We start from the raw sequence: 22,810 nt of genomic DNA on the forward strand, positions 1-22,810 counted from the left end.
CCTGGCTATGCAAAATGATTGTGTTGTTTTATATTTTTAAAATATATACAGCTCAACCTGTGAAGCCTAATTGTTACTTTGTATTAGCAGTGTTGTTTTTAATAATAAAAAAAATACTAGTTTCCGTGTCGCGTGACGTCAGCGCACCACGTGACTCAAAACCCCGGAAACACACCGCTCGCTGACCGGATGTTTTTAAATGGGCGAGTCGCAACAATGTCAGAACTAACTCGTCCGTTTGTTTAACTCGTTTTTACCGCTGAGCCGAAGAGTTTAAACCCTTCAGCTGTGAAGCCAGGCAGGAAAGCCCGCGGCAGCGCTTGGCTGATATCATGGACAAAGACAAAAGCACCAATATCGTGAGTAAAGCGACGCCGCCATTTTTTTCCTCCACTCCCTTTCACTTTTTAAAATGTGCTAAACCCGTCGATTGGTGAAGACTGTAATTTACCCATGAATGTGTCGGACTTCAGTGTGCGCCTTTGCGTGTGCTCCCCGCAGCAGGCTCAAAGCTCCTGGATGGAGATGCATCAGTTCATCGGGGAGCTCCTCACATCTGGAAACCAACCCAAACTCCAGCCAGATGTGCGAAACGCAACGTGGGGGCCGGCCGCCGGGCTGGGGACCAAACTTGTTCCCCTCGAACCCCTCCAGCCACCCCGGGAGGCAGCTTCCGGCAGACGGATCCAGCCTGAAGCATCACAGAGGAGAGGAGAGGCCAGGGACAGAGGAGAAGGTGCCAACGCTGTCTTTTAGCAAAATATCTCACGAACCAATGGGTGGATTTTATTCTAACTTCCAGTAAAGAGTCACTGAATGTGCCTTTGTGACTCATTAGCTTTTGTTGCCAATCCGATCCAAGATGGCTACTACAGCCAACTGACATTAAAAACAGCAAAACACATAAATGGCTATAAATCAGTCAGTTCAGCAGATATTGAGCTACAATTTGGTGTGATAGTAGCCAAGAGTGAGTCACAACACGTGCTCCAAGTGATACTCATGAGTTTAGCCTTACCTGTTGGAGTCAACCCTGTTTGCCTGTTAGTAAAATATCTCATAAACCACTGGATAGATTTTAATGAAACTTTCAAGGACTAATCAATGGATGTACATCTACAATCAATTAACTTTTGGAGTCCGTCCAATTCAAGATGGCAGTCACAGCTGGTCCACGTTAGCCAACACAAAAAATGGCTATGATTCGGTCAGTTTTACAGATGTTGAGTTCAAACTTGTGGTGGTAGCTGAAGTTTGTTCGCAGCACATTCTGAACGGGATATTTCATGATATTGTTCATAACGAGATTTTTGAAAATTGACCAAAAAACGGCGGCAACTCTTTGTCATTTCTCAACATAAGATGATGTCATGAAAGTTGATGGTTGATAGGCTTTCCTTTAAAGAGATGCTAAGCCTATGATTTTGTTTTATTTTGTTGGCACAAGTGTAATATTCCGTGTTTATCTTTCAGGTTTAGATCTGCACCATGCCTGCACCTGTCCCGGCTGCCCCTTCTCCAGCTCCCCTCCTTCCTTTGAGACACTAACACCTCGACAGTCCGCGTCGTCCTCACCGTTTCTACAAGCTTCATGCCAGCCCGAGGATCTCAGCCTCAGCATTTGCCCCCCTGACACCACCGTGCCCAGCAGCACATCCGCGCCCGAGTCCAGCCCATCTGGTCGGCCTCGGGGAGACGGGGGCGCTCAGAGCCGAACCCAAAACTCTGACGCTCCTCCTCTGAGGACATCTTTGTCCCACCTCTCCATGTTTCCCTGCCTGTGCTGCCACCGGAGCCTACAGGCCTGCCCTCAGCTGCTGGGCAACCAGCAAAGCAGGGACTCGCCTTTTTCGCACACCCACCATCACTTTCACCACCACCACTGCCCCTTGACGTCCTGCGTGCCCTGTCCTCAACTCGCCCGCTCCGCGCAGCTCTCCGGACCCTTCCCCTGCTTGTCCTGCCAGTGCTCCTTTCCGTCGTGTCCTCAGGTCTCCCAGCAGCAGCGCAGGCGGCCGCAGCAACAGGACGAACGGGGCAGGACCCTGTCGTCGCTGCACCCATGCATGCACTGCGCTGCTGCTTTTAACCGGCCGTCGCAGCTGCTGCAGCATCAGCGCGCAGAGCACGCCCACAAGCCGCCCGGCTTCCTCTGCACGGAGTGCGGCAGGGCCTTCAACTCGCACAGCAACCTGCGCATACACCTCAACGTGCACACGGGCGCCCGGCCCTACTCCTGCGCCGACTGCGGGAAGAGTTTCAGCCAGTCAGGGGCGCTGAAGATCCACCGGCGGATTCACACAGGCGAGAGGCCGTACTCATGCGGCTTCTGCGGCAGGGGGTTCCCCCACCTGGCAGGGGTCCGGGCCCACCAAAGGACCCACACGGGGGAGAAGCCCTACAGCTGCGTTCAGTGCGGGAAGTGCTTCACCCAGTCAGGAGCGCTGAAGGTTCACACCCGCATCCACACGGGCGAGAGGCCCTTCATCTGCAGCATCTGCGAGAAGGGCTTTTCCAACCGCTCCGGGATCCGCTTCCACTATCGCACGGTCCACGGCCTGGCCCCCGAACAAGACGGGGAGGGAGGAGCCGGGAGCGCGTACCCGGGGTCGTCAGGATGCTCCCCCGGGCGTCCGAGGACTGTGAACGTTAGGCGCGGCTCAGAAACCGACTCGCGCACAGCTCCAAACACTTCTGCAGAGGTGATGTCTGCTGATCGCGGACCTGACAGGAAACCACAGGGAGGAGCCACGGACGGCCGCAGAGAGGGGCTTCTTTATGCCTGCGAGGACTGCGGCCTGCGCTTCAAAGATGCTCCGGCCAGGAACAAACACCAGACCCTGGTGCACTACTCACACGATGGAAGACAGGAGGAGGAGGAGGAGGAAGAGGAGGAAGAAGAAGAAGAAGAGGGGCAGAGGAAGTTCAACACAAGCGAGGAGGTTCACCAGCCTGTGAGAGGGAATTAATGTTCATGTTGGATAAACATCCAGATTACAAAGTAATTACTTTTGTGTTGAAGTTAGTTGTGGAATATGTTTACCTAATCATTACTCCTTAAATACTTCTGATATTGCACTGCATCTGTTTAATCTACTACAGATTAACAGATGGTTTTCTACAAGCTTCACATCATCTTTAATACATTTGTAAGGGACTCTGTAAAGTTTTTACGCAGGAACTTAACGTGTTGCCCCAACGATATCATTTGAGGAGCAGGTTACGTAGGTTTATGGAACGACTCTGTGCGACAGTAACCTTAAACTTACCAACACCAAACCCAGCTGTAACCTGAATACACCGGTTTGTTTGTGCTTCAATGAAAGAGGCATTCTTGTTTTATTAGAATATAAAACTTGCCAAAAGCATTTAGTGATCTTTACTCATAAAGAGGGACTTGATTCTGTCTGCCTTTGATCATTACACTAAAGGATTTTTAATATGAAAAAAATAACTTTAAAATGAGGTATCCTTTATGCAAAATGATCAGTGGTCACAAAGGGGTGTCATTCAAGTTTATTTCATTTAAGTAATTTCATAATTAAAACTTAAATTTCCCACATAAAAAAAAAAACAAAGAATAATTTTTTTTGAATGGCATCATTTTCTTATTGTAGATTCCTTTAAGGAATAATAATAATAAAAAAAAAAGTTAATTTCACCAAAATTTTATAGATGTTTCTAATTTTGGGGAAAGCGAGTTCACATCACAATGAAAATCGTCCTGAAGGCTTCATTTCCCAAAGGAAATAATGTCCATCGTCCTCTGTGCCTTTGTTGTCAGCAGTTTTTAACATAAATATAAGTATTTAAATCAATATGTTACAGGATGGGGAGAACCAGAAGACATGATTATACATGTTAATGTCTGAAGCTCACCAGCCCCACCTAGTGGTAAAAACACAACATTACCCACTTGGTTACAGTGTTTTTAACAGTGTTAAAAGTATATTGTGAATATTATGCAGTTTTGTGAGAACAAGTAACATTCAGTCCATTGTTTTGTATCGAAGCTTTTAAATAAACACTTCTGTACGCGTTTTCAGAAAGTGCAACTTGTGGTTAAACTTTTCATTAGTAAAATGTTTCAGACACTCTCGGGCCTGTGTTTTCTTTGCGCATCGCCAGGATGTGCGCCTGTGTGAGGAAACCGTTAGGTCCACGTGGCTCTGAGGTCTTGTGTTCTGAGTGATAAACTCTGCATGAATGAAGGTTTCAAAGTGACCCCCGACCTCTAGGTGCGTCACTTACCGGCACGTCAGCAGGAAGGCTCCGTGGAGAGCACCGCCCAGCTAAGAGTTCTTTTCTGATCCCAACATGTTTCTGCTCAGGGGAACCTCTTCCTCCTTACCTGCGCTCACAAAGGCTCCTCGTAGGTGTGCTTCTGCAGTAAAGAGTCACTTGACCTGGGTTCTGCGTAGACCTCGCTGACGGGTCGGGGGCCGCTGGCGTGCGGCGCAGGAGTGCAGTAACCGTTGAACAGCATCCTGTGGGCGGGGCAGTCGTACTGACCCTGGCTGGGAGTCGTCCTGGTTCCGTTGGCGGCTCCGGGAGCGTGAGGTCTGTGCGCGTCGCTGTGATTGACCCCTGCTAGCGTTGGCAATTTGGACTTGGAGGGCAGCTCGCTGAAAGGCGTGGCGTACTCCGGCTCCGGGGGGAGTGGCTCGGCGTACTCGGGAAGGCCGCCGGGCGTGTCGTAGTGGATGCTGGTGAAGGGCGTGGTGTAGCCCTCATCTGAGGAAGGCCTGAACGTTGAACCCACTTTCTTTTCGACGGCGCTGGGTGCCAGCGCAGCGTAGTCTGAGGAACAAAGGAACAAGCCATCAAAACCATGAGGATACGAAGGGGAAATTCCACCTGAAGTAGAAGTCACAAATTGTCTTTTTGCTCTTACAGGCGTTGATGCAGCAATTAGACAGCCAAATAAAATAAGTTGTTAAATATTTTCAAGACGTCATACCTTGCACCTTGTCTAAGGCTACGTTCACACTGCAGCCTGAAGTGTCCCAAATCCAATTTGTTTTTTGCTTTTCAACTCTGAACCCCACACATTTCTCTGTCTGGATGTCGCTGCCACTGCCCCCACAAAACACCATGGCCCAAAAAACCGGCTCTCTTTCTTTTTTTTCAACCTTTCTTAACCTCTTAATGTGCTGGCTCCGCTTGGACAACAGGCACGCTCCACTATTACCATCCGTGTTTACCTTCGCCAACACTGAGCACGCTCGCTACGTGGATTTCACTAAAAATTGGAATTTAACTTTAAAGCCTGCAGTGTGAACGCAGCCTAAGATTTTCCAACAGATTTCAGATCATTTCCAAGCTTTTCAGCTCAGCTTTACTGAATTTAAACAACAGACTCTCAGTCTGTTTCGGATCAACGTTCTGCAGCAGAAACCAGCTTCTTGATGTTTGCTGCTGTTAAATGAAACCACAGTGACACCTTTTGGACCATCTACACCCTGTAGTGGGGCGTAGACGGGGTTTCACATGGATCAATCAGATGTGGGGTGGAAACATGGACCTTTACTCCCTTTCAGCTAAACCCCGTCTGCATTCATTTGATGCTTTTGTTAATTATGGTCCATGTAAGCACTAAAGGTTCATCTTCGATTTTGACAGCTGTCATTATCATCTTCGCATTGACCCATCTGTCTTGATTGTTTCTAGATTTCTGTGTGAACCCTTGCTGGGGTAGGGGAGGGGGGGGCGTGAGGACAGAGACGGGACCGGTGGAGTAGAGTGGATGGAGGCGGCAGGCTGGTTGCTCCCTTTATCCAGCCCCAGTTAAAGGGTCTCTTTCAGAGGGGCCCTGCGGACCGAAGAAAGGACTGTTTATACGGGGCGAGTGGACAGTCCCGCAGAGAGACGCGTTTGCCCGTCAGGCCTGGTAGGAGCTGCTCAAACTGACCTCTGAAGCCAGGAACGGGGCAGTGAAAAAAAAAACAAAAAGGGAGGCAAGTAAAAGAAAAAGGAAAAGAATCAAACGTTCATCAAGCCGCACCGTTAAGAGGGGGAGCAGGCAGAGCATCGTGGACGTTTCTCTCCAGCGGGTAAGAAATGAGCTCCGACTGTGGACAGGGGAAACTCTTCGCCTTAAAACCCTGGCCACCTACTTGAGATAAAACACAAGACAGTCATCGATAATACTTTTAACATTTGATTCAAAGAGCCGGAGAATATGAGAGCTTTGCTGACCTGTGGGCAAAGAGTTCTTCATCTGGGAGACTTTTTTCCTTTGTTAAAAGATAAAAAAAGAAACAATGAAGGTATTTGACAAAGAAACAGTGTTTTTGGTCAATCTTTGCTCACAAAAAAACTTGATTTGACAACATAAAGAAGAGGATTTGAGGACTTAAATTTTGCAAATTCATCTGTAGCTGTATTATCAGTTTTTAATGGCATTTTTTTTTCTTTTTTGGCAAATTCAGTGACAAAACAGATAAAAGAATCGTTTTTAAAAATGATACCTTCGTTTCCACCAGACTCCAGCCAGCAGGCAGCTCCCACACATGATGAGTCCCAGGACCACTCCCACCGCCACCATCACCGGCTGACTGGTGCCTGCAGGAGTTTGGCGTTTTAACTCATTTAGCACGCATGTTACAAAACAAAAACACCCGTGAGACGACGAAACAGGCACCTACTTGGTGTTGTTTCCATTAACAGTGAGCTCTCTGTGGGGGTGGGGGACGGGCTCGGCTGCTGAGTGTCCATGTTGATTTTTATGGATGGAGATTCTGTTAAAAAATAAAAGAAACATCTAGAACCCCTTGAAAACGATCCCCAGCTGTGTGAACAGGTGACATTCACTCTGAGTAAACCGGATATATGCTCACGTGCAGGAGGCTGAGACCTCGGCGGGGCCTTGGCTGCAGGACAGCCCAGGACCTGGACCCGAGCCGAGGCTCTCCCGGACCAGCTCAGAGGCTGGAGCCGGACGAACCGAGCCACCGCAGGAGGAAACAGGCTGTTGAGCACCTTCAGGTGGCCGTCTGTGTACGCCTGAAACACCTGCGAGCCATAAAGATGATAACAGGGATTCATAAAGCCATAAAAAGCCAAAGGCTCCGGCGCACTCCATAAGAAGTCAAGAAGTCGGTGTGGTCACGTGGTTGTGAGACGTTTGTTTTCGCACACCTTTCAACGTCCAAGAGACATTCGGATCAGAACTCCCGGGAAGCTCCTCCCTCCTACAGCTTTAAAACAGGTTTATTCCTGACGGATTCTCAACTCTCCTGTCCTCGTACAGAACTTTCCTTCCCTGAGACAGTCTGAGACACTGAGACAGTCACGAAGAGCAACCTGTGTCTCTGCGCGGTCTTTTTAAGTTCATAGGTTTCTAAGTTTTGCTGGAACAGTCAGAACATACAGCCGTCTTTACAACAGCCTCGGTTAGCTGCTTCTCTGCAGAGCAGTAAAGCTCACCAGCTTTTCCGCATAAACATGCCCACAACAACTTTGGACCAATCACACCATACTTGGCGCAAACCTCTGAGAAACAGTTCAGCCACGGCCTTGTGTCACAAAGCTGTGGACAAAGCTGCTACGCAAACAAAATGACGCCATTTTTGCCACGCAACCACTTTGTGACTTCTCATGGAGTACGCAAAGGCCTTTATTCCCACTCTGATGAGAACTATGAGGACTCGTCTCATAGTGTTCTCGAGACAACGAAACACCAACCTTCTTCTCTTTGCTCAGAGCACCTTTGTAAGGCCTCCAGGTTTTCCTGTCCTTGCTGAAATAAAGACTGAAGGATTTTGTGTAGTGATCAGCTGATCCCGTTGTTATCAAGCCTGAAAAAGAAAAAGCAACACTTTTTTATTTTTTCCCCCCAAACTATTAAAGACAGGATGACTTTATAAAACCACTACAGAAATAACACAACCCGACACTCAGAGCTTGCAAAATATGAATTACAGCCAACCACGGACAATAAAGAGCTTAACTGAGCCAACAGAGAAACGGCTATAATTCAGATAATTTGTTCAGCCACTGAGCTAAAACATGGTGTGGTTGTAGCTGCGGGCCACCCTCAGCGCATACTTCAGGTGCTAACAAATCACACAAGATCTCGCCACATTGGAGGAGATCACATAACGTGATTTACAAGGTTTGACCAAAACAGCTGCAAGTCTGTCCCTTCTCATCTTCAGATGATCTTAGTTTAAATTCCTTCAAGGAACGTGAGGCGTTTAATTGGTTTTAAGTAAGCATAAATGCATAGATTTTTTTTAGGTTTTTACCTGTGATGGTGTTCCTATCAGCCAGTTCCATCTCCAGCCACGGGTTCGGATCACCACTGTCTGCCGTCCAGAGCAGGAAGTGCCGGCTGGACTCCGTGCTTCTGGAGGACGAGGACATTGTGTGCTCTCGGCCGTTTTGATCCGACAAAGACGAGGCATTCAGAGCAGAGACGGCCAGGATGTTGTTACATTCTGTTCAGGGACAAAAGAGAGAAGGGAAAAACAAAGAAATTAACAGATGAAGGGTGATCATTATGGTTCTGTGTTTTATATACACCAACGCTCGCTTCTTGAGTTGCATATGGATGCAAGAAACCCCCCCCATTTCTGAAGTTTAAAACACTGCAGCCTATTGTGAGACGCTAACTGCAGGAATAAATAATGCGCTGCTTGAGGCGAACTGGCTAAAACAAGCAAAAAAAACAAAACCCTGTTTATTGTTGGAAGGAAATCTTTCAGCGTGTGGTCAGAAATGCCGCCGCGGTCTCGTACCTCGACTGAAGAGCACCTTCTTCTCAGATAATGATCCCCTGTCAAAACAAAACAAAAGTCAGACCGGCTGCTGCCGCACTTCAGCATGACCTCTGACCTCAAACGCCAAGAAAGCCAACCAACGTTTTAGAGAGGACTCCGTTGGCGAAGGTGGACTCGTAGAGCGTCAGGCTTCTGCCTCGGTTCATGGTGACGCGACCTCCGGCGCCATCGGATGTGGCTCCGGCGTGGACGGCAGACTTACACAGGACTGAGGTCTGAGGCGGAGAAGAGAGGTGGACCACGTCAAACATTTCTCTGATATGTTTAAAAATAAATAAATAAATAACTGGAACAGAGTTCGGACAAACGAAGCCCTTCGCGCTTACGTCTCTGTAACCCTGTTCAGAGTTCCCCCAAACGTCTCCTGTGGCATTTTTACACCCGGCGGGGCAGTAAACGCTGGAGGCAGCAGAACAACACGTGAGGAAACACGCCGGGCGCCACAGATTTTAATGTTTCGGAATCAGACGGTAAACACTTACGTCAGACTCTGCGCGCTGAAATGAGATCCTCTTTGTAAACAAGTGATTAAATCTGGAAAAAAAAAAACAAGCAGACGTAGGAATTAATCTAAACCTTTTTTAAAAAACAGTAGGTGAACTTAAACAGCACGAGTCCGCCTCTTGTGCTTAAACGATACAACACACACAAGCGCACACAGAGTGCTATATTAAGGGACGGGCAGACATCCCCATTGATGTGACTGAATCCTTTGTTGCTGCCCCTTCGCTACGATTCACAAGTCCAGCAAATAGTTCTGCCGTGGTGACGGCGAACAGACGGCGGTTTGTGTGTCAGCGCGGGGCTTTAGCTCCAGACGCCGTCGGATTTTGTCAACAGCAGAGTGAAAAACAGGAAACCGCGACACAAACTGCAGCTCAAAGAGAAGGATGAGCTCATCTGTCGTTGTTACTCCACCTCAGAGCAAATCAAGTCTACACAGTCATCAGAAGTGACACACGAGACCTTTGACTTTACCGTCGTTCTGTCTTTTACCCAGTCTAGGCACAGGACAGTGCAAAGGTTTTAAATCACTCCCAGTTTTCTTTAGATTTTTGCTTGTAATGAGCCAGATTGTCTTGTAGCATTTTTAAGTGGTCTCGACCAACAGAGGCTTTCTTTCTTTTTTTTTTTGGCCCTACTTGGTGATTTATGACTCACAAAGGGGTCCCGAGCCCAACTTTGAGAGCCACTGATCTACCGTATGCTGAACTTTCAGCCAATAACTCGTCGAGAATCCCCACGTTGACACAAAAACACAACTTTATGAGTCAAACTGTGTTTCGGGCATTTTTCATAGATTCGCTTAAACAAATGGAAACAAATTGCGCTTTTTGTGACGAGCTGCTGGTATCTTTGTGCCTCGGGGTCCAATTTATTTGTTTATTTTTGGCTGCGTTCTCCGTTCTGTGTCTACACGACACTGGTTCTGAACCCAGGAGCCTTTGTATTCATAAATCAGAGTTAAACGGCCTAAAATAAATAAATAAATAAATAAAAAAACAACAACAGGAAAAAAAAATCCTCTGATAAATTGCGAGGCACTGAACTGAAAAGTAAAAAAAACTAAAAAAAAAAAAAAACACTTTGGAAGGAACTATTGGTGAACTATTGGCCAAGAATTTTGGCTCCTTGGAAGCAAAAATAAAGAAATGAGGATTGACTCAACACTTTTCCACAGTCCTGTGTCAATGTGTCAGTAAGGTTTTGTTAAACGTATACACACACACATATGCTGGAAACTGTGTCGCTGAGCCCTTACAGTTAAATAAGCAGCCTTATGTGGTGAAGGTTATGCGATCGCAGCTGTTAGCGGGCTGATAAAGTCTGGAGGACACCAAGTCTCTCTGAGAGACGGGCTCCGTTCAGCCGGCGAGAAGAAGCCGTACTCTTGTTTTCTGAGCAAACATGCCAGAGCCGAGGCAGCGAGCGCCAATAAGCCGTGACTCACACACACACAGACACATCAACACACACACGAGGACAATAATTAAAAGAAAAGCTAGTGTTAAAGTAACACCAGTGTAAACTTGTAAATGAGCACACATGTAGTTATGACTAAAGCTCAGATCTGTTCTTTGCTTCCCCAGGGACAAGGAGACAAAGTGGTGATATAAAATGACTGCCAGCCTTTCAGACGGCTCCAATCATAAGAATATTGAACCTGTGATGAATAATTAACCAGCCCGACTGAGCCGAGAGAGCGAGGACGCAGACGTACCTGGGTACTCGTCCGTCGCGTACGACAGTAAAAAGCCTCGTCCGGAGCGGTGTGGGCCCGACGAGAAGGTCACCGTCAATTCGTTGCTCTCAAACGTCACGTTGGTCTGCGTCGCAGCGAGCCTCCCGCACACAGGACCTGACGACACACCCCGCACAGTTACAGCACGGTTGCCACGGCAACGCTTCGATGGAAACCGCACAGGACAGAATCTGATGTAGAAATATCACCAGGTTTAACACCTCGTTCTCCCAGACGATGCTAAGGGATTTCTTTGTTTTTTAGTGGTTTTGAACAAACTCTTCAGGCTGACAGCTTCCTAACCTTTGGCAACACTTTTTCCTCCCAGCTACACTTTCTAGGAAAGGTTTCGAAGAGACCCCAAGCAGAATAAATCAGTAAAACTCTCTCACATCTACAATTAGCATCCTGAGCTTGACCGTTACAATATGTGACAACAAAGTAACCAACCCAGAGGAGCACTTAGTCAAAATTATTTAAACAAGGAAGAATCTTCAGGAAGATCTTTCAAAACCTTTGGAATCCAAATCGTTTGTGTAACTTTGTAATAACTTGTATACAGAATGCTACCCATTTTTGCTTCTTTTCCCCCCTCATCAAGATCCTGTTTTTAAACTCTAGACTTCAATTTAAAGTAGTTTTTTTTGTTTTGCTTTTTTAAGTCCAAACCTTTCCTGTGACTGCACGGTAACGATTTCCCAGAAAAGAATAGATGGATAGAGGAAAGAACATCATTACTTTACGTCACAATATTTTAAGAACTGTGTTGGCTCCCTGGCTGCGCGCTGTTCAATGAACCTAACCCAGGAATTAAATGGCTCCAACGAATTCAGCAAAATTAAAAGATGATCTACGTGGGAGTCGCTTCGCTGTAAGGCTGTGAGCAGTTCAGCATGTAAATACGGCTTAAACCTGAGACCCGAGGAAACGATAAAAACTAGCAGGCTTTGTGGATTCCGACGGTAAATCCGAGCACAGCCTGACAGAATGTGTCTATCTCCTGAATCTCCCGGTCTTTGTTTTGGTGTGCACCTTCGCCCTCGGGACACCGCCTGATGCAGCTGGTTGCAAAACGTTGTTCCGACTCCTCAGTCGGCGTGTCAGCTGAATGGCATCTCCTTTGTGTGTACAATCATGGGATAATGACGAGGAGCGGAAACCAGCTCACATGAGGTGAACTTACCCATGACGAGTTCGCCAGCCCCGTTGGTGATCACGACGGAGCCATTGCTGCAGCCCGGGCTGCTCTCTATGTCGAAGTCTCCGAACAGCAGCCGCAGCGTCCGCCTCTCGGCCACGCGGAGCCTCCATCTGCACCAGGAGTTGCTGGGGTAGGTGCCCGGGTAGTTCTGAGAGGCCAGAGTGCCCGACTGGGCTCCCAGCAGCGTGTGTCCACAGCCGTTACCTTGAAACGGGAGCAGGACAACAAGGAGGCTGTGACCAGGAAACCACAAGACGTTCATATCTGAGACTCGTTCTACTGACGATTTTTTTTTTTTTTTTTTTACAGACCGCAGCTGAAGGCAAAAGGCCTGTGACTGTTAGCAAAACACCTCATGAACCGCTGCATGGATTTTATTAACATCTGTCAGAAAGTAATCATTGGACGTCCATCTGTAAAGGAATAAATTTTCAAGTTAAAGTGATTCGAGATGGCAGCCTCTACCAACTAGCTGTAGAAAACACAAACACTAATATAACCCACTCATTTCTATAAATATTGAGCTACAATTTGGCGTGGTAGTAGCTGAGAGTCATCCCCAACACGTACTGGAGTGGGATCACACAGAACGTTATTCTCAAGGTTTCACTAGGTAATTTCTTAACATAAGATGTCAAACTGGACTTTAAAATTCAAAATGCTTTAAATCTAAACCAGAAGCTACTCTGGAATGCAAAGGTTCAGGTTCTGTTAGACAGAAAATGTTTGTTTTCTGCTCTGCAAGTATTAAAAGTGTGTTGCAACCGACCACAAACTTTATTTCTCCAAACAGCTGGCCCCGACGTGGAGCGGTCGAAACATTTTCCACCGCAGACGGTTTTTTGTCATCGCCTCCAATAAAAAAATATATCGCCCGGAATATTAAAAGCTTTGTTAAAAGCATTGTTTCAGAATAAACGCTTTAACAAGTCTCATCTGAGCACGCCCTGCGAACCTGGGCATGTTTCTAATCATAACTGAGCGGTGACACAACTGCACCGCACACAACTGAGGGGAGAAAACAAACCAAAACAAAAAAGTGTTGTAAAAAAAAACAAAACCCAAAAAACACACCTCTTAAATTTTGATCTCACCGGATTAAATACAAATCCTAGGATTTTTTTTCCTGAGGTGTACGTCTAAGGGGAAAGGAATGGGAATTGTGAAAGAGTCTTGCAGTGAAGTACGTCTTGATGGTTACATCCTCTGGCCTGGGAGAGCAGTGACTAATGTTTAAAGCCGGAGATGGGAAAACACAAATATTTAGATGGTCTAACATCCACGCTGGTCACGGGGAAAATAAACGAGCCGATTCCCGGAGTGAGTGGTTACGCAGAGAGGAGTGCTGCGGAGGTGGTATGAGCAAACCTGCACTCCTCCAGAGAAACTAAACCCCAGGAGGCGACACGTCCAAGAATGGTCAAAAGTTGAAAAAGACACCGGGTTCAGTCCAAGTCTAAACGCCACCCCGCTCATCCGTGTCTTCCATATAAGGCTCCAGTGTGTTTGTGTTGAGTGGGAGAGGTGGGGAAGAGGAGGGGGGGGACCTGCAGATAACCTTCTGCTCGCCCTATGTCACACATCCTGCATCACGCCGGCTTCGACGGTTTCCTCGAGTCCCTGGAGGATTCTCCGGAAATGCCACAGCGGCGTACAGCTGTAGTGGGCAGCGGAGTGTGGACCTGTCACCAGCTGGAAAAGTTCAGGCCAACCAGTAATCCCCATCCCACCCTCCCTCCGCCTCGCCTCACCCCTTCCAGCGGGTGATAACCGGGCGACACGCATTCTTTCAAGTTGTTTTTAAAAAAACAAACAAATAAAATGCCATGTTCACTCGGGAACTGATGCTCCGTTCTGACCGGGTCCTGGAGAACCCTAAAAAGAGAAAATCAAAATCGCACACAGAACTGGGGGCTCAGGCGGCACCGAGGTGGAGTCGAATCACAGCAGCCGGCGGTGTCATCGTCCCCCACCACCACGCCGAGGTGTGGCTGACAGGCGCTGGCAGACAGGATGCTCACCTGTCACCGCATACGGTGCACCCCCACCTCCAAGGTGTCAACTACAGAAAGCAGGCCAAACAAGAGTTAAGAAATGATGCAGAACCCGTAATTTAGCCCGGACTTAATCATCTTCCGATATGTGGAAACCAAAGCCCCTGAGGCGAACAAAAACAACATAATAGGATGTGGTTCGGCTGATTGTTGGGAGTCATGGTCTTCAGGCCAGTGTAATTATTTGTCCTTCTGTCTGTCTCAATGTGGTCACTGTGATCCATTAAAGGACATGACTACTGTCTGGGAAGGAGGGAGGGAGGGAGAAAACAGTGTTAAACAGCTGGAATAAGCAGGTAAAATGGACAGGAACATATAAAGACTAATACCACCATGACACCAACTTTCATTCCTACTATATGAAATATTTCTACTTTTGTTTACAGTAATTCAGGCTTCTTCTTGTGACGCACATGTCGACATATATAATCATGTCAAACCTACAAGCTGTGAAACGCATGTATTTATTGCTAATAGACGTAAAGTTAGTAAGCAAAATAATGTTTTCTAGCAGATTTGCTAGCATAAAACTGCCTGAACTTAAATATACACACACAGTTTGTCCCAGTTGAACTATTTGCTTTAGAGTTAAATCAGTACTAACACACATGAGGTTTTATTAATAACCAAATATATTATTAACCTGTTTGAGCTGCTTATGAAGCGCTAAGTTTGAAGTCCACACGTCACAAGCTGTTTCTGACAAAAAAACAGGAATAAAACTATTTTTTTCTTACCTTCTTGACCGCGGACACCGACTGAACAAACGCTAAAAGTGACCCAAACTGCGGCGAGAAGAGGCTTCACTGCGCTCCCAATGTTTTCGCAGTTTGCGAGCATGATTTCCAGCGCTGTGCGCCCAAAAAAGATACGGCGCATACTTCGGTGGTCCGAGCTCCTTTCCTTCAATAAAAACCTCCACAGACGCAAAGTGCTCGGTGTTTACTATTGGTCACGAGACGTAAACTCCACTTTCTATTGGCTCCGGTAACTGCCAATCAAAGAATCCCAAGCATTCCATTCCCAGATGGATGGGGCGGGCTCATGTGCGTTGTCGCAGGCTGATCCGGGACCAGCAGTTGGAACTGTGTGTGGACTCTTTAACAAAGATGGCGCCGCTGACCCTAGATCTCAGATCTGTTTTAAGGATGTTTTCTCCCCCCCCTTATCATCAGTGGAAAGAAGGACGCGTTCAACAGCCAGCATGAGAAGGAGTAAACGTCCTTTTTCTGTGCCTCCGGCGACTCGCAACGTACCTGTGGCTGAAACCTGCCATCTGCTGGTGAAATATGGGTAACAGCAAAAACACAACTGCTTTGAAACAGCGGCTCTTTTAAAGTTTTTTTTTTAGTTTGACGCTATTTCGGGCTTTCTGAAACTTACTTTGCACTTTTGTCTGCTTTTCCACAGTACCACAGCATACTCCACGGTCTCGTAAAGTACACTTTTTAAAAAATATATTTTTTTTTCATTATTTTCCTTCGTAGCAGGTTAGGGATATATTCCGAGAAGCCGTTGGACCGAGTTAAGCGTCGCGTGCCACCGAACCCGCTACTCGAGTGCTACCTTCACTGTCGGCCGGACGGCTCGGTTCACGAACACTCCTAAAGCTCTCCGACTAACGGAGGGTCAGGTATTCTCCGCTGTAAACCGGTAAGTAAAACTAATTCTTACCGTAAAGTATTTCGGTAAGTTGTAGAGTGGACCATAGTTTTTATTTTATTTTTATTTTTCTGTTTTTTGTTGATGTTTTTTATGACAGCAGAGCGTCTGTTCCAGCTTGATGCAGCGTTCACTGACGTCAGTTTGAGTGGGGTAAAATCGATGAAGGCACCGGGTACAGGTGAGCCAGCGTTGGCTGCGTTTAATGTGGAATTTGTTACTAAGTTTATTTTACTCTAAAGTCTTAAAGATTTGTGTTGTAGACTAATATCCTCCTCTAAGGCAGGCCGTTGTGACATACTGAAACCACCTAAACCTCTATAATTACCTTTCAGTCAAAGAAATTAAACATTTTAAAATAATATTCCATCTTGTAAAAGTTATATTTCAAGGTCTCCGTAAATATTACTTCAGGGAAGGGTAAATTAGAGAATAAGTAAAAGATCTTTATAAGCGTAGCAGAGCACTTTAATAGCTGGATTTCATATTTCATCTAAAACTAAAAAGATTAAATTTTTCTGCTAAAATACAGGCATGGGTGACTTTTAAGAAGCAGTTAAAGCTAAAGAAACAGAATACTAGCTTATAGCTAAATGGAGCAAAACAGTAACTATAAAAGAAGCTAAATGCTAGCCAAAAGTTGCAAAATATTAGCCATAAGAGAAAAGTAGTAAAACACTAGCTAAAATCTAAATGTATCAAAAAACTAGCTAAAATCTCCAAGTAGCAAAATAGTAGCTAGACGTTTTAAGTAATAAATGGCTAGCTAAAATATAAAAGTCACAAAATGTTAGCTAAAAGCAGCAAAAGGTTAGAATAAAATAGCAAAAATCTAGCTAAAGGTTCAAGTAGCAAAAGGCTAACTACAGCTAAAAGTAGCAAAATGATAGCCAAAAGCATCAAAAGCCTAATTAGAAGCAAACAAAAGTAGCAAAAGGCTAGCAAGAAGCTAAATGTAGCAGAATGATAGCTAAAAGGCAGAGGAAGCAGAATTGTAGCTAAAAGCAGCAAATGGCTAGCTCACAGTCAAAAGTAGCTGAACAGGAGCCAAAAACTAAAAGCAGAAAACAAAAACAGATCAAACTCGATCAAGCAGATTTTAAAGAGGACGGATTTAAGAGATTTCAGTGTATTTTTGTTGGGAAAATATGAAAAATAAAGTTAAGTATAAGTGAAGTATAAAAATTCCAGAAAGCAGCATTTGACATATAAATGGCTAAAAGTATGCAGAAGTAGTTCAACACGTACAGAAACATAAAAACACAGGAGAGTATCTGTGTTAAAGCTGAATCAGCGTTCGCTTAATTAACAGGAACACCCTGTGTTTGTGTTCGATCGTCTCCCCGCTCTTTTCTCTCCGTTAACACGACACAGTTCTGTACTTGGTTTGATGGATGCGCTGGCTTTGTTTCCATTTCAGCACGGATGCATAATGCAGGAGAGGAGGAAGGAGTCTTTCGAGGATACAGCAGCAGCGGCAGAGGAGAGGACTAATGGTCCACGGCAGCTTGGAAAAGCCCACAACAGCCACCGGATATTCTGCCGAGATAAAGAGAGCCGACACGCCTGGTGAGTAAAAGAGGGGATGCACCTCGTGGGTGAAAAAACACAAATCTGCCCTCGATCAGTCATCGTTTAAAAAAACAAAACAAAAAAACAAACGTGAAATCTGATATTGATTGATTGTGTCCCACGGTAGCTGTTTAAAGTGACGCCTCGGGGGGTTTAAAAAGTTTGTAACTCAGAATAAATTGAGTATATGTTGTCTTCTGCTATCTACACTGTAAAAAACTGTAATTTACAGTAAAATGTTAGTGGTTAGATTGTGTATAGCTTTTATATATTCATTATTTTAGAAATCATAAATGTCACAATTAAAAACTGTTCTTCTATAGCAATAAATAATGTGTCAGTACATACATTCATACTCTGTAGATGTGTTTGTGTTTGTTTACTTTAAAGTGATAGTTCAGATCTTTTGAAGTGCAGTTCTGTGGAAAGGGTATGAACAGATACTATCTTACCTGTTGTAGATAGCTCTTTGAATGACGTCAGCTTGGAGATTTAGGGTTTAATTCTGACTGGATTTTTCTGTGTAATTCATCAAAAACTATGTTATAATTTAGTGTACGGACTCGAATGCCTTTTGTTAAAGTGTATCCTGTACAGTTACAGTATTCTTAACACTGAGACCTGTTACAGCAACACTACAATATAATAAAAATCCAATCAAGGTGCCAAAATAAACAGAATAAAATACTAAAAATGAGAACATATTTGCTGAGATACTTCAAGAGACCTTTAAAAAAAAAACACATTCAAAATCCCCCACAAAGAAATCAAAGTTTACCACCTCGAGTCCTGCTGCGGGCTGTTCCGGGTTCCAGGAGCTGATAACGGTGGAATAAATAAGTCTGTAGGAAGAAAGAAACGTTCAGTCCAGACTCAACAGAAGAAGGGACTCAGAAGGGACTCGGTCTCACCTGACGTCACCTGAAGATTGGGTTTTTTCTTCTGGAGGGAGGAAAGACGAGTGTGTCCTGGTCTCAGTCAGTCTGCCGTTTGTCTCAGAATGATGCCAGCTTAAGAAATTTGTAAAATGTTTTAATTTATTAAAAGGAGTAGGTGTGTTTTTTTGTGTTTTTTAAATTATAAAATGTCTTCAAGAGGCCGTTCATTTCCCAGCGGTTCCTTACAGGACTCAGTTCAGATGAGTCTTTTGTTTTGTTTTTTAATCCATATCTGACGTCTCGCCTTTTGCTACCACAAAGGTTTGACCTCTGACCCCAGGGCAGACCAACAAGCCTCTGAATCAGCAGACTGGAGGAAGCTGGTGACCTCACTTCCCGCCCATTTGCACGTCCACCGACAGCGGCCGACAGGTGAGCGGATTTGGCTCTGTTCCAGGCAGACAGGCTTTTGTAAAATGACTATAAAATTACCAACAGATGCAAAACAACCCTGTTGTAAAACAAAAATGACAGAAAACCTGTTTATTGTGTTTTATTATGAATTTAAGTAAAATTCTAGCATATCTGAATCATGTTTCCTGTAATTAAATTTAATTTTACTTCTTTAAAAAATGACAAAATAGTTGCTTAACTGGCAAAGGAGTTTATAAATACAAAAATCAATCCATCCATTCTTTATATTCTGTATATTATTTTAAACTAATATATTTTTTTCTCAGCTTACATATTTTTTTCTCCGTCCACGTGCTTCAACAAAAACTCTGTAGTACCCACGCCTAGTTTCCGGGCACACTGGGTGGCGGAAATGTCCACATTAACAACGTCAACGTCAACGGGCTTGTGCAAAATAGGCTGTAGTGTTGTGTATTTAAAAACCAAACGTATATATCCTGTTTACATGGATTCACCTGAAATAGGGTTGTTTATTTTTTTTTTAAACTTTAATTTTTACCACCAAAAACTCAATTTTTGAATGGATGGGAGGTGCATCTGTCTCTGCTTCGGAGATGAATGTTAACTCTTTAAAATATATTACTTTAAACAAAAAGCATTTTATGTTAAATTTCCCCTTTTGTACTGATCCAACATCCCAAAACTGCATCTTGGGAATTTTACATTTACATTTGTGTTTTCCTGTTGTTTTATATTTAAAAAAAGGGTAAATTTACTGAATTTTTCTGCCATTTTAAGTACATAGTTTCATGCATTTCAGAAATGCACAAAAAACCCCTCTGAAATAAAACAGAAGAAATGTACGTTTGTAGGTTTTCTCACAGTGTAGAAATCCTGTAATGTCTTCTTGACAGAAGTTTATGCAAATGCTGACATGCATTTTTAAACTTTCTGTAAGATATTTAGCACGGCTGACATCTCATCCCTCGAACACACACACACACACACACACACACACACACACACACACACACACACACACACACACACATTTCTCTCAGTGATTTGGAGTTGTATTACATTCTCCTTCAAATCTGGGCTGCCCTCCTTCCTCTCTTCTAAGAGCTCCTCTCTGCTAACCCATTTTCCCGTTCTTTCCTCCCCACATCTGTCACTTATTTAACATCCTCTCTTTGAGGGGTTGATCTTTCACTCTCCTCTTATCTGTATTTTTATTTTATTTTTTTCCTTCTTCCTCTCTAACCTTGACACGGCTCTCTGTCTCTTCCCGCCTCCATTTATTACTCTGTTAGGGCTGCTTCTTTCTTCAAATGTCACAGAGTCATTTCCCCTTGCTTTCTCCTCTCCGCCTTATTTATCTCAAGTGTGTGTGGGTTTGTTTTCTCTTTTTTTCAATTACATGCCCCCCCCCCACCTCTCCCCTCACCTCAGCACACACAGAAGTGCTTAAGTTCACACAGATTAAATTAATAATGGTGCCTTTATGGCTTTTTTTCTGATCTCTCTATGGCCAGTTTAGACTCTCTGTAGAGGGAAAAAAAAAACATGTATAAATGCACTTCTGTTGCCGTGTCCCACGCATACTTTGTAGACGGAGTGCTGGGTCTCTGGAGGGGGGTGTCAGACTCTGGGCTGACGGAGGCGGTCCTGTCCGGTCTCCAGAATCAACTGCTGGCCGCTTTTCAAGGAGCGGAGCTTTGCAGCGAGGAGGCCAACCTGCAGGAGGCCGGTAAGCTCTCACCGGGGGGGTTATTTATTAATTTGTTTATTTTTGTAACCACTTTAACTGTGCAAAGAAGTTCATGCTGATCCGAAGCCCTGTCCACGTGGAAACACAGTTTTTTTTTTAAAATTTGTCTTTTCTAAACAAAGATGCTCGTTGCTGCACCGTTTCCAGAAATGTCCTCATCAACACAGAAACACCCAAAGTGACCCAAAAACACTGGAGTCTGTTAGCGCCTGGAGCACGTGTTTTAAGCAGAATATTTGTAATGTTCACTCAGGCATAGCCGTTTTGTGTAGTGCATTAGCTGGGGCGGCCATCTTGAATTGGGTTAACTTCAAAAGTCGATCGCTTTCAGATGTACAGGGAACTGTCAGGTGGTTTAAGAGATGTTTGGCTAACAGGCAAACGTTGTTGACTCCATCAAGTTAGCGCCAAGGTGCTGTGAAAAGCGTTGTGCTCGGAGTACCTGTTGGCGAACATTCTCAGCTACTACCACGCCAAATTTCAGCTCCGTATCTGTAAAACTGGCTGCGTTGGAGCAGTTTTTGTGCTTTCTATGGTCAGCTGGCTGTGGCGATCATCTTGAATCCATTTGACTTGAAAAGTTAATCAGCTGTAGATGTCGACCCAGTGATTGCTGTCTGGAGGGCTCACGTTTACCTGTTTAGTGATTCGGGAGTTATTTTGCTAATTGTACAAACAAACACACACGCACAGAAGCGATATCCTGCTGTTTGTGGCGCTGTAACGCTGCCGTGACAGAACATTAAAAACAGGAGACAAGGCGCGGAACATGCACGTAAAGCCAGCACACTGAGGGCAAAATGTAAACACAAGAAGAAGAAGAAGAGGACATCCTCGCGTCGTAGGTTAGATTAGAGGTGAGGTTATGACATCATCGTTTTCACAGCGATGCCTTTTGGCCATCGACACAAATTCAAGATTTTTCTCACTCTGGGACTCCTTTTTAGGGGCTCCTAAAACGCCGTTTCCATGTGGACGCAAGGCTGAAACAATACAAGCTTTTGGCGTATTCACATATTCATGAACACACTCCTGAGACGGCTCCAGGACAAACAGTATAGTTTCAAGTGCTCTTCAGTAAAAGCGCCACTTTTAAATTCACTTTGAGAAGTCCAACCTGCTTTTCAAAACAACTAAGTTTATTTTGAGCAACCCGATACAGATTACCAGTCCTCGTGGCTGACTTGTGTTCATGTTTGTTTGGTCAGATGTCTTCGTACTTCACTCCTGTGACATGTTTGGGCTTTTAGACTCGGTGAAACGAGCTGCGGACCTGAGGTGCAGCCAGAGGGAAGAAAGCTTTTATGGTGAGAAAGCTGCCAAAGACCAACACACACACGCACTCACACACACATACTGGCACCACAGTGGGCTTTATTAACCAGTTTCTTGTTTTTATGTAGCGCTAAATAAGATCTCCAAGGACAAGAGGCACAGCGATTTGTCCCCTCCCCATGAACGGTTTCCCCACCGAAGCCCATCCTCCATCGGTCCTTTACTCATCCCGCTGCCTCCGCCGGGCAGCTAATTGGAGGAGGCGAAGCGGACGGGGACGGCCAAGGTGGTAATGAGGAAGAAGTCACGGTAAGGACACTCAAAAAGACCAAATGAAGGAGGGTCGACCTTCCTGGAGGAAGCGAGGAGGTGAAAGAGACAGAAACCCCGACATGACGTCATTAGAGAGAAGACGTCATAAAAACAACTGTCTGATGTCGAGTAAGATGGATTGTGTGGCAATAATTCAGGGGATGTGCAAATGAAGAAACAAAAACATTAACCCTTGCAACACTGGAACAGCCTGTTGTCTGACAGGCATAATCTAATCTATAGAACTGTGCAAAAGTTTTAAATCCCCCTCTTTTGAGTTCAACTTTCCTGCATTTTCTAGCTGCGTTCTCACTCGTTTTCCGTCCTGCCCTTGTACCTGTGTGTTTAAAATGGTAAATGGACTGTACTTATATAGCGCCATTTGAGCCACTCAGAGTGCTTTAAAACACAATGTGTGCCCTCATTTCCCCATCCACACACACACATTCATCTAGCACTGAATCTCTACAAAGCTAGAAAGAAATTATTCTCTGAAAGAATAATTCTATGGAGACTAATCTGTGCTTTAAACGCCATTCATACACCGACGGCGCACATCGGAGGCAGTGAGGGGTTCAGTGTCCTGCTCAGGGACACTTTCTGCCAGAAATCGAACCTCCAACTCTGTCATTGGAGGACGACTGCT

At 45.1% G+C, this 22,810-nt stretch overlaps 3 protein-coding genes across 7 annotated transcripts in view; 2 read left to right on the forward strand and 1 right to left on the reverse strand.

The window, feature by feature from the left end:
* The first annotated feature begins 170 nt into the window (after positions 1–170).
* On the forward strand, positions 171–3,703 carry si:ch211-79k12.2 (uncharacterized protein LOC568844 homolog). 2 transcript variants are annotated; one of them, XM_017433274.3, is made up of 3 exons: positions 171–359; positions 502–736; positions 1,474–3,703. In XM_017433274.3, the coding sequence occupies exons 1-3, from the start codon at positions 333–335 to the stop codon at positions 2,967–2,969; spliced, it is 1,758 nt and encodes a 585-aa protein (XP_017288763.1). In that variant the 5' UTR covers positions 171–332; the 3' UTR covers positions 2,970–3,703. The 2 variants fall into 2 exon arrangements, with proteins under 2 accessions (XP_017288763.1, XP_037836169.1); XM_037980241.1 differs by having other exon boundaries at positions 505–736.
* On the reverse strand, positions 3,603–15,206 carry si:dkey-34d22.1 (discoidin, CUB and LCCL domain-containing protein 1). 2 transcript variants are annotated; one of them, XM_017433272.3, is made up of 15 exons: positions 15,018–15,206; positions 12,209–12,430; positions 11,005–11,142; positions 9,266–9,317; positions 9,110–9,182; positions 8,865–8,998; positions 8,742–8,779; positions 8,250–8,441; positions 7,687–7,799; positions 6,840–7,014; positions 6,648–6,740; positions 6,471–6,564; positions 6,199–6,236; positions 6,005–6,115; positions 3,603–4,800 (listed from the first exon to the last, which is right to left on the reverse strand). In XM_017433272.3, exons 1-15 carry the CDS (start codon positions 15,157–15,159, stop codon positions 4,358–4,360), a joined length of 2,058 nt encoding a protein of 685 aa, XP_017288761.1. In that variant the 5' UTR covers positions 15,160–15,206; the 3' UTR covers positions 3,603–4,357. The 2 variants fall into 2 exon arrangements, with proteins under 2 accessions (XP_017288761.1, XP_017288762.1); XM_017433273.3 differs by having other exon boundaries at positions 6,005–6,112; positions 15,018–15,205.
* A 157-nt stretch (positions 15,207–15,363) lies between these two features.
* The window catches only part of ptprub (protein tyrosine phosphatase receptor type Ub), a 231,398-nt gene continuing 223,951 nt past the window's right edge, over positions 15,364–22,810 (forward strand). Inside the window, exons 1-8 of one of the 3 annotated variants that reach the window (XM_037980238.1) lie at positions 15,364–15,573; positions 15,768–15,933; positions 16,043–16,123; positions 17,363–17,511; positions 18,714–18,824; positions 20,419–20,556; positions 21,828–21,884; positions 21,981–22,161. The gene's annotated coding sequence lies outside the window, so the exon portion shown is untranslated. The remainder of the gene's footprint in view (positions 15,574–15,767; positions 15,934–16,042; positions 16,124–17,362; positions 17,512–18,713; positions 18,825–20,418; positions 20,557–21,827; positions 21,885–21,980; positions 22,162–22,810) is intronic. The other 2 variants (XM_037980240.1, XM_037980239.1) reach the window with 2 other exon arrangements.

Source organism: Kryptolebias marmoratus, linkage group LG16 (assembly GCF_001649575.2).
Source record: "Kryptolebias marmoratus isolate JLee-2015 linkage group LG16, ASM164957v2, whole genome shotgun sequence".
Classification (NCBI taxonomy): domain Eukaryota; kingdom Metazoa; phylum Chordata; class Actinopteri; order Cyprinodontiformes; family Rivulidae; genus Kryptolebias; species Kryptolebias marmoratus.

Bases quoted from the DNA above. Each gene is read 5' to 3' on its own strand.
- si:ch211-79k12.2 (XM_017433274.3), top strand. From the start codon at position 333: ATGGACAAAGACAAAAGCACCAATATC. The intron at 360-501 runs GTGAGTAAAGCG...TGCTCCCCGCAG, and splicing joins AAGACAAAAGCACCAATATC to CAGGCTCAAAGCTCCTGGAT. The intron at 737-1,473 runs GTGCCAACGCTG...TTTATCTTTCAG, and splicing joins GGCCAGGGACAGAGGAGAAG to GTTTAGATCTGCACCATGCC.
- si:dkey-34d22.1 (XM_017433272.3), bottom strand. From the start codon at position 15,159: ATGCGCCGTATCTTTTTTGGGCGCACAGCGCTGGAAATCATGCTCGCA. The intron at 8,780-8,864 runs GTTGGTTGGCTT...TTGTTTTGACAG, and splicing joins AACGGAGTCCTCTCTAAAAC to GGGATCATTATCTGAGAAGA. The intron at 6,116-6,198 runs GTCAGCAAAGCT...TTTTATCTCAAG, and splicing joins GAAGAACTCTTTGCCCACAG to TAGGTGGCCAGGGTTTTAAG.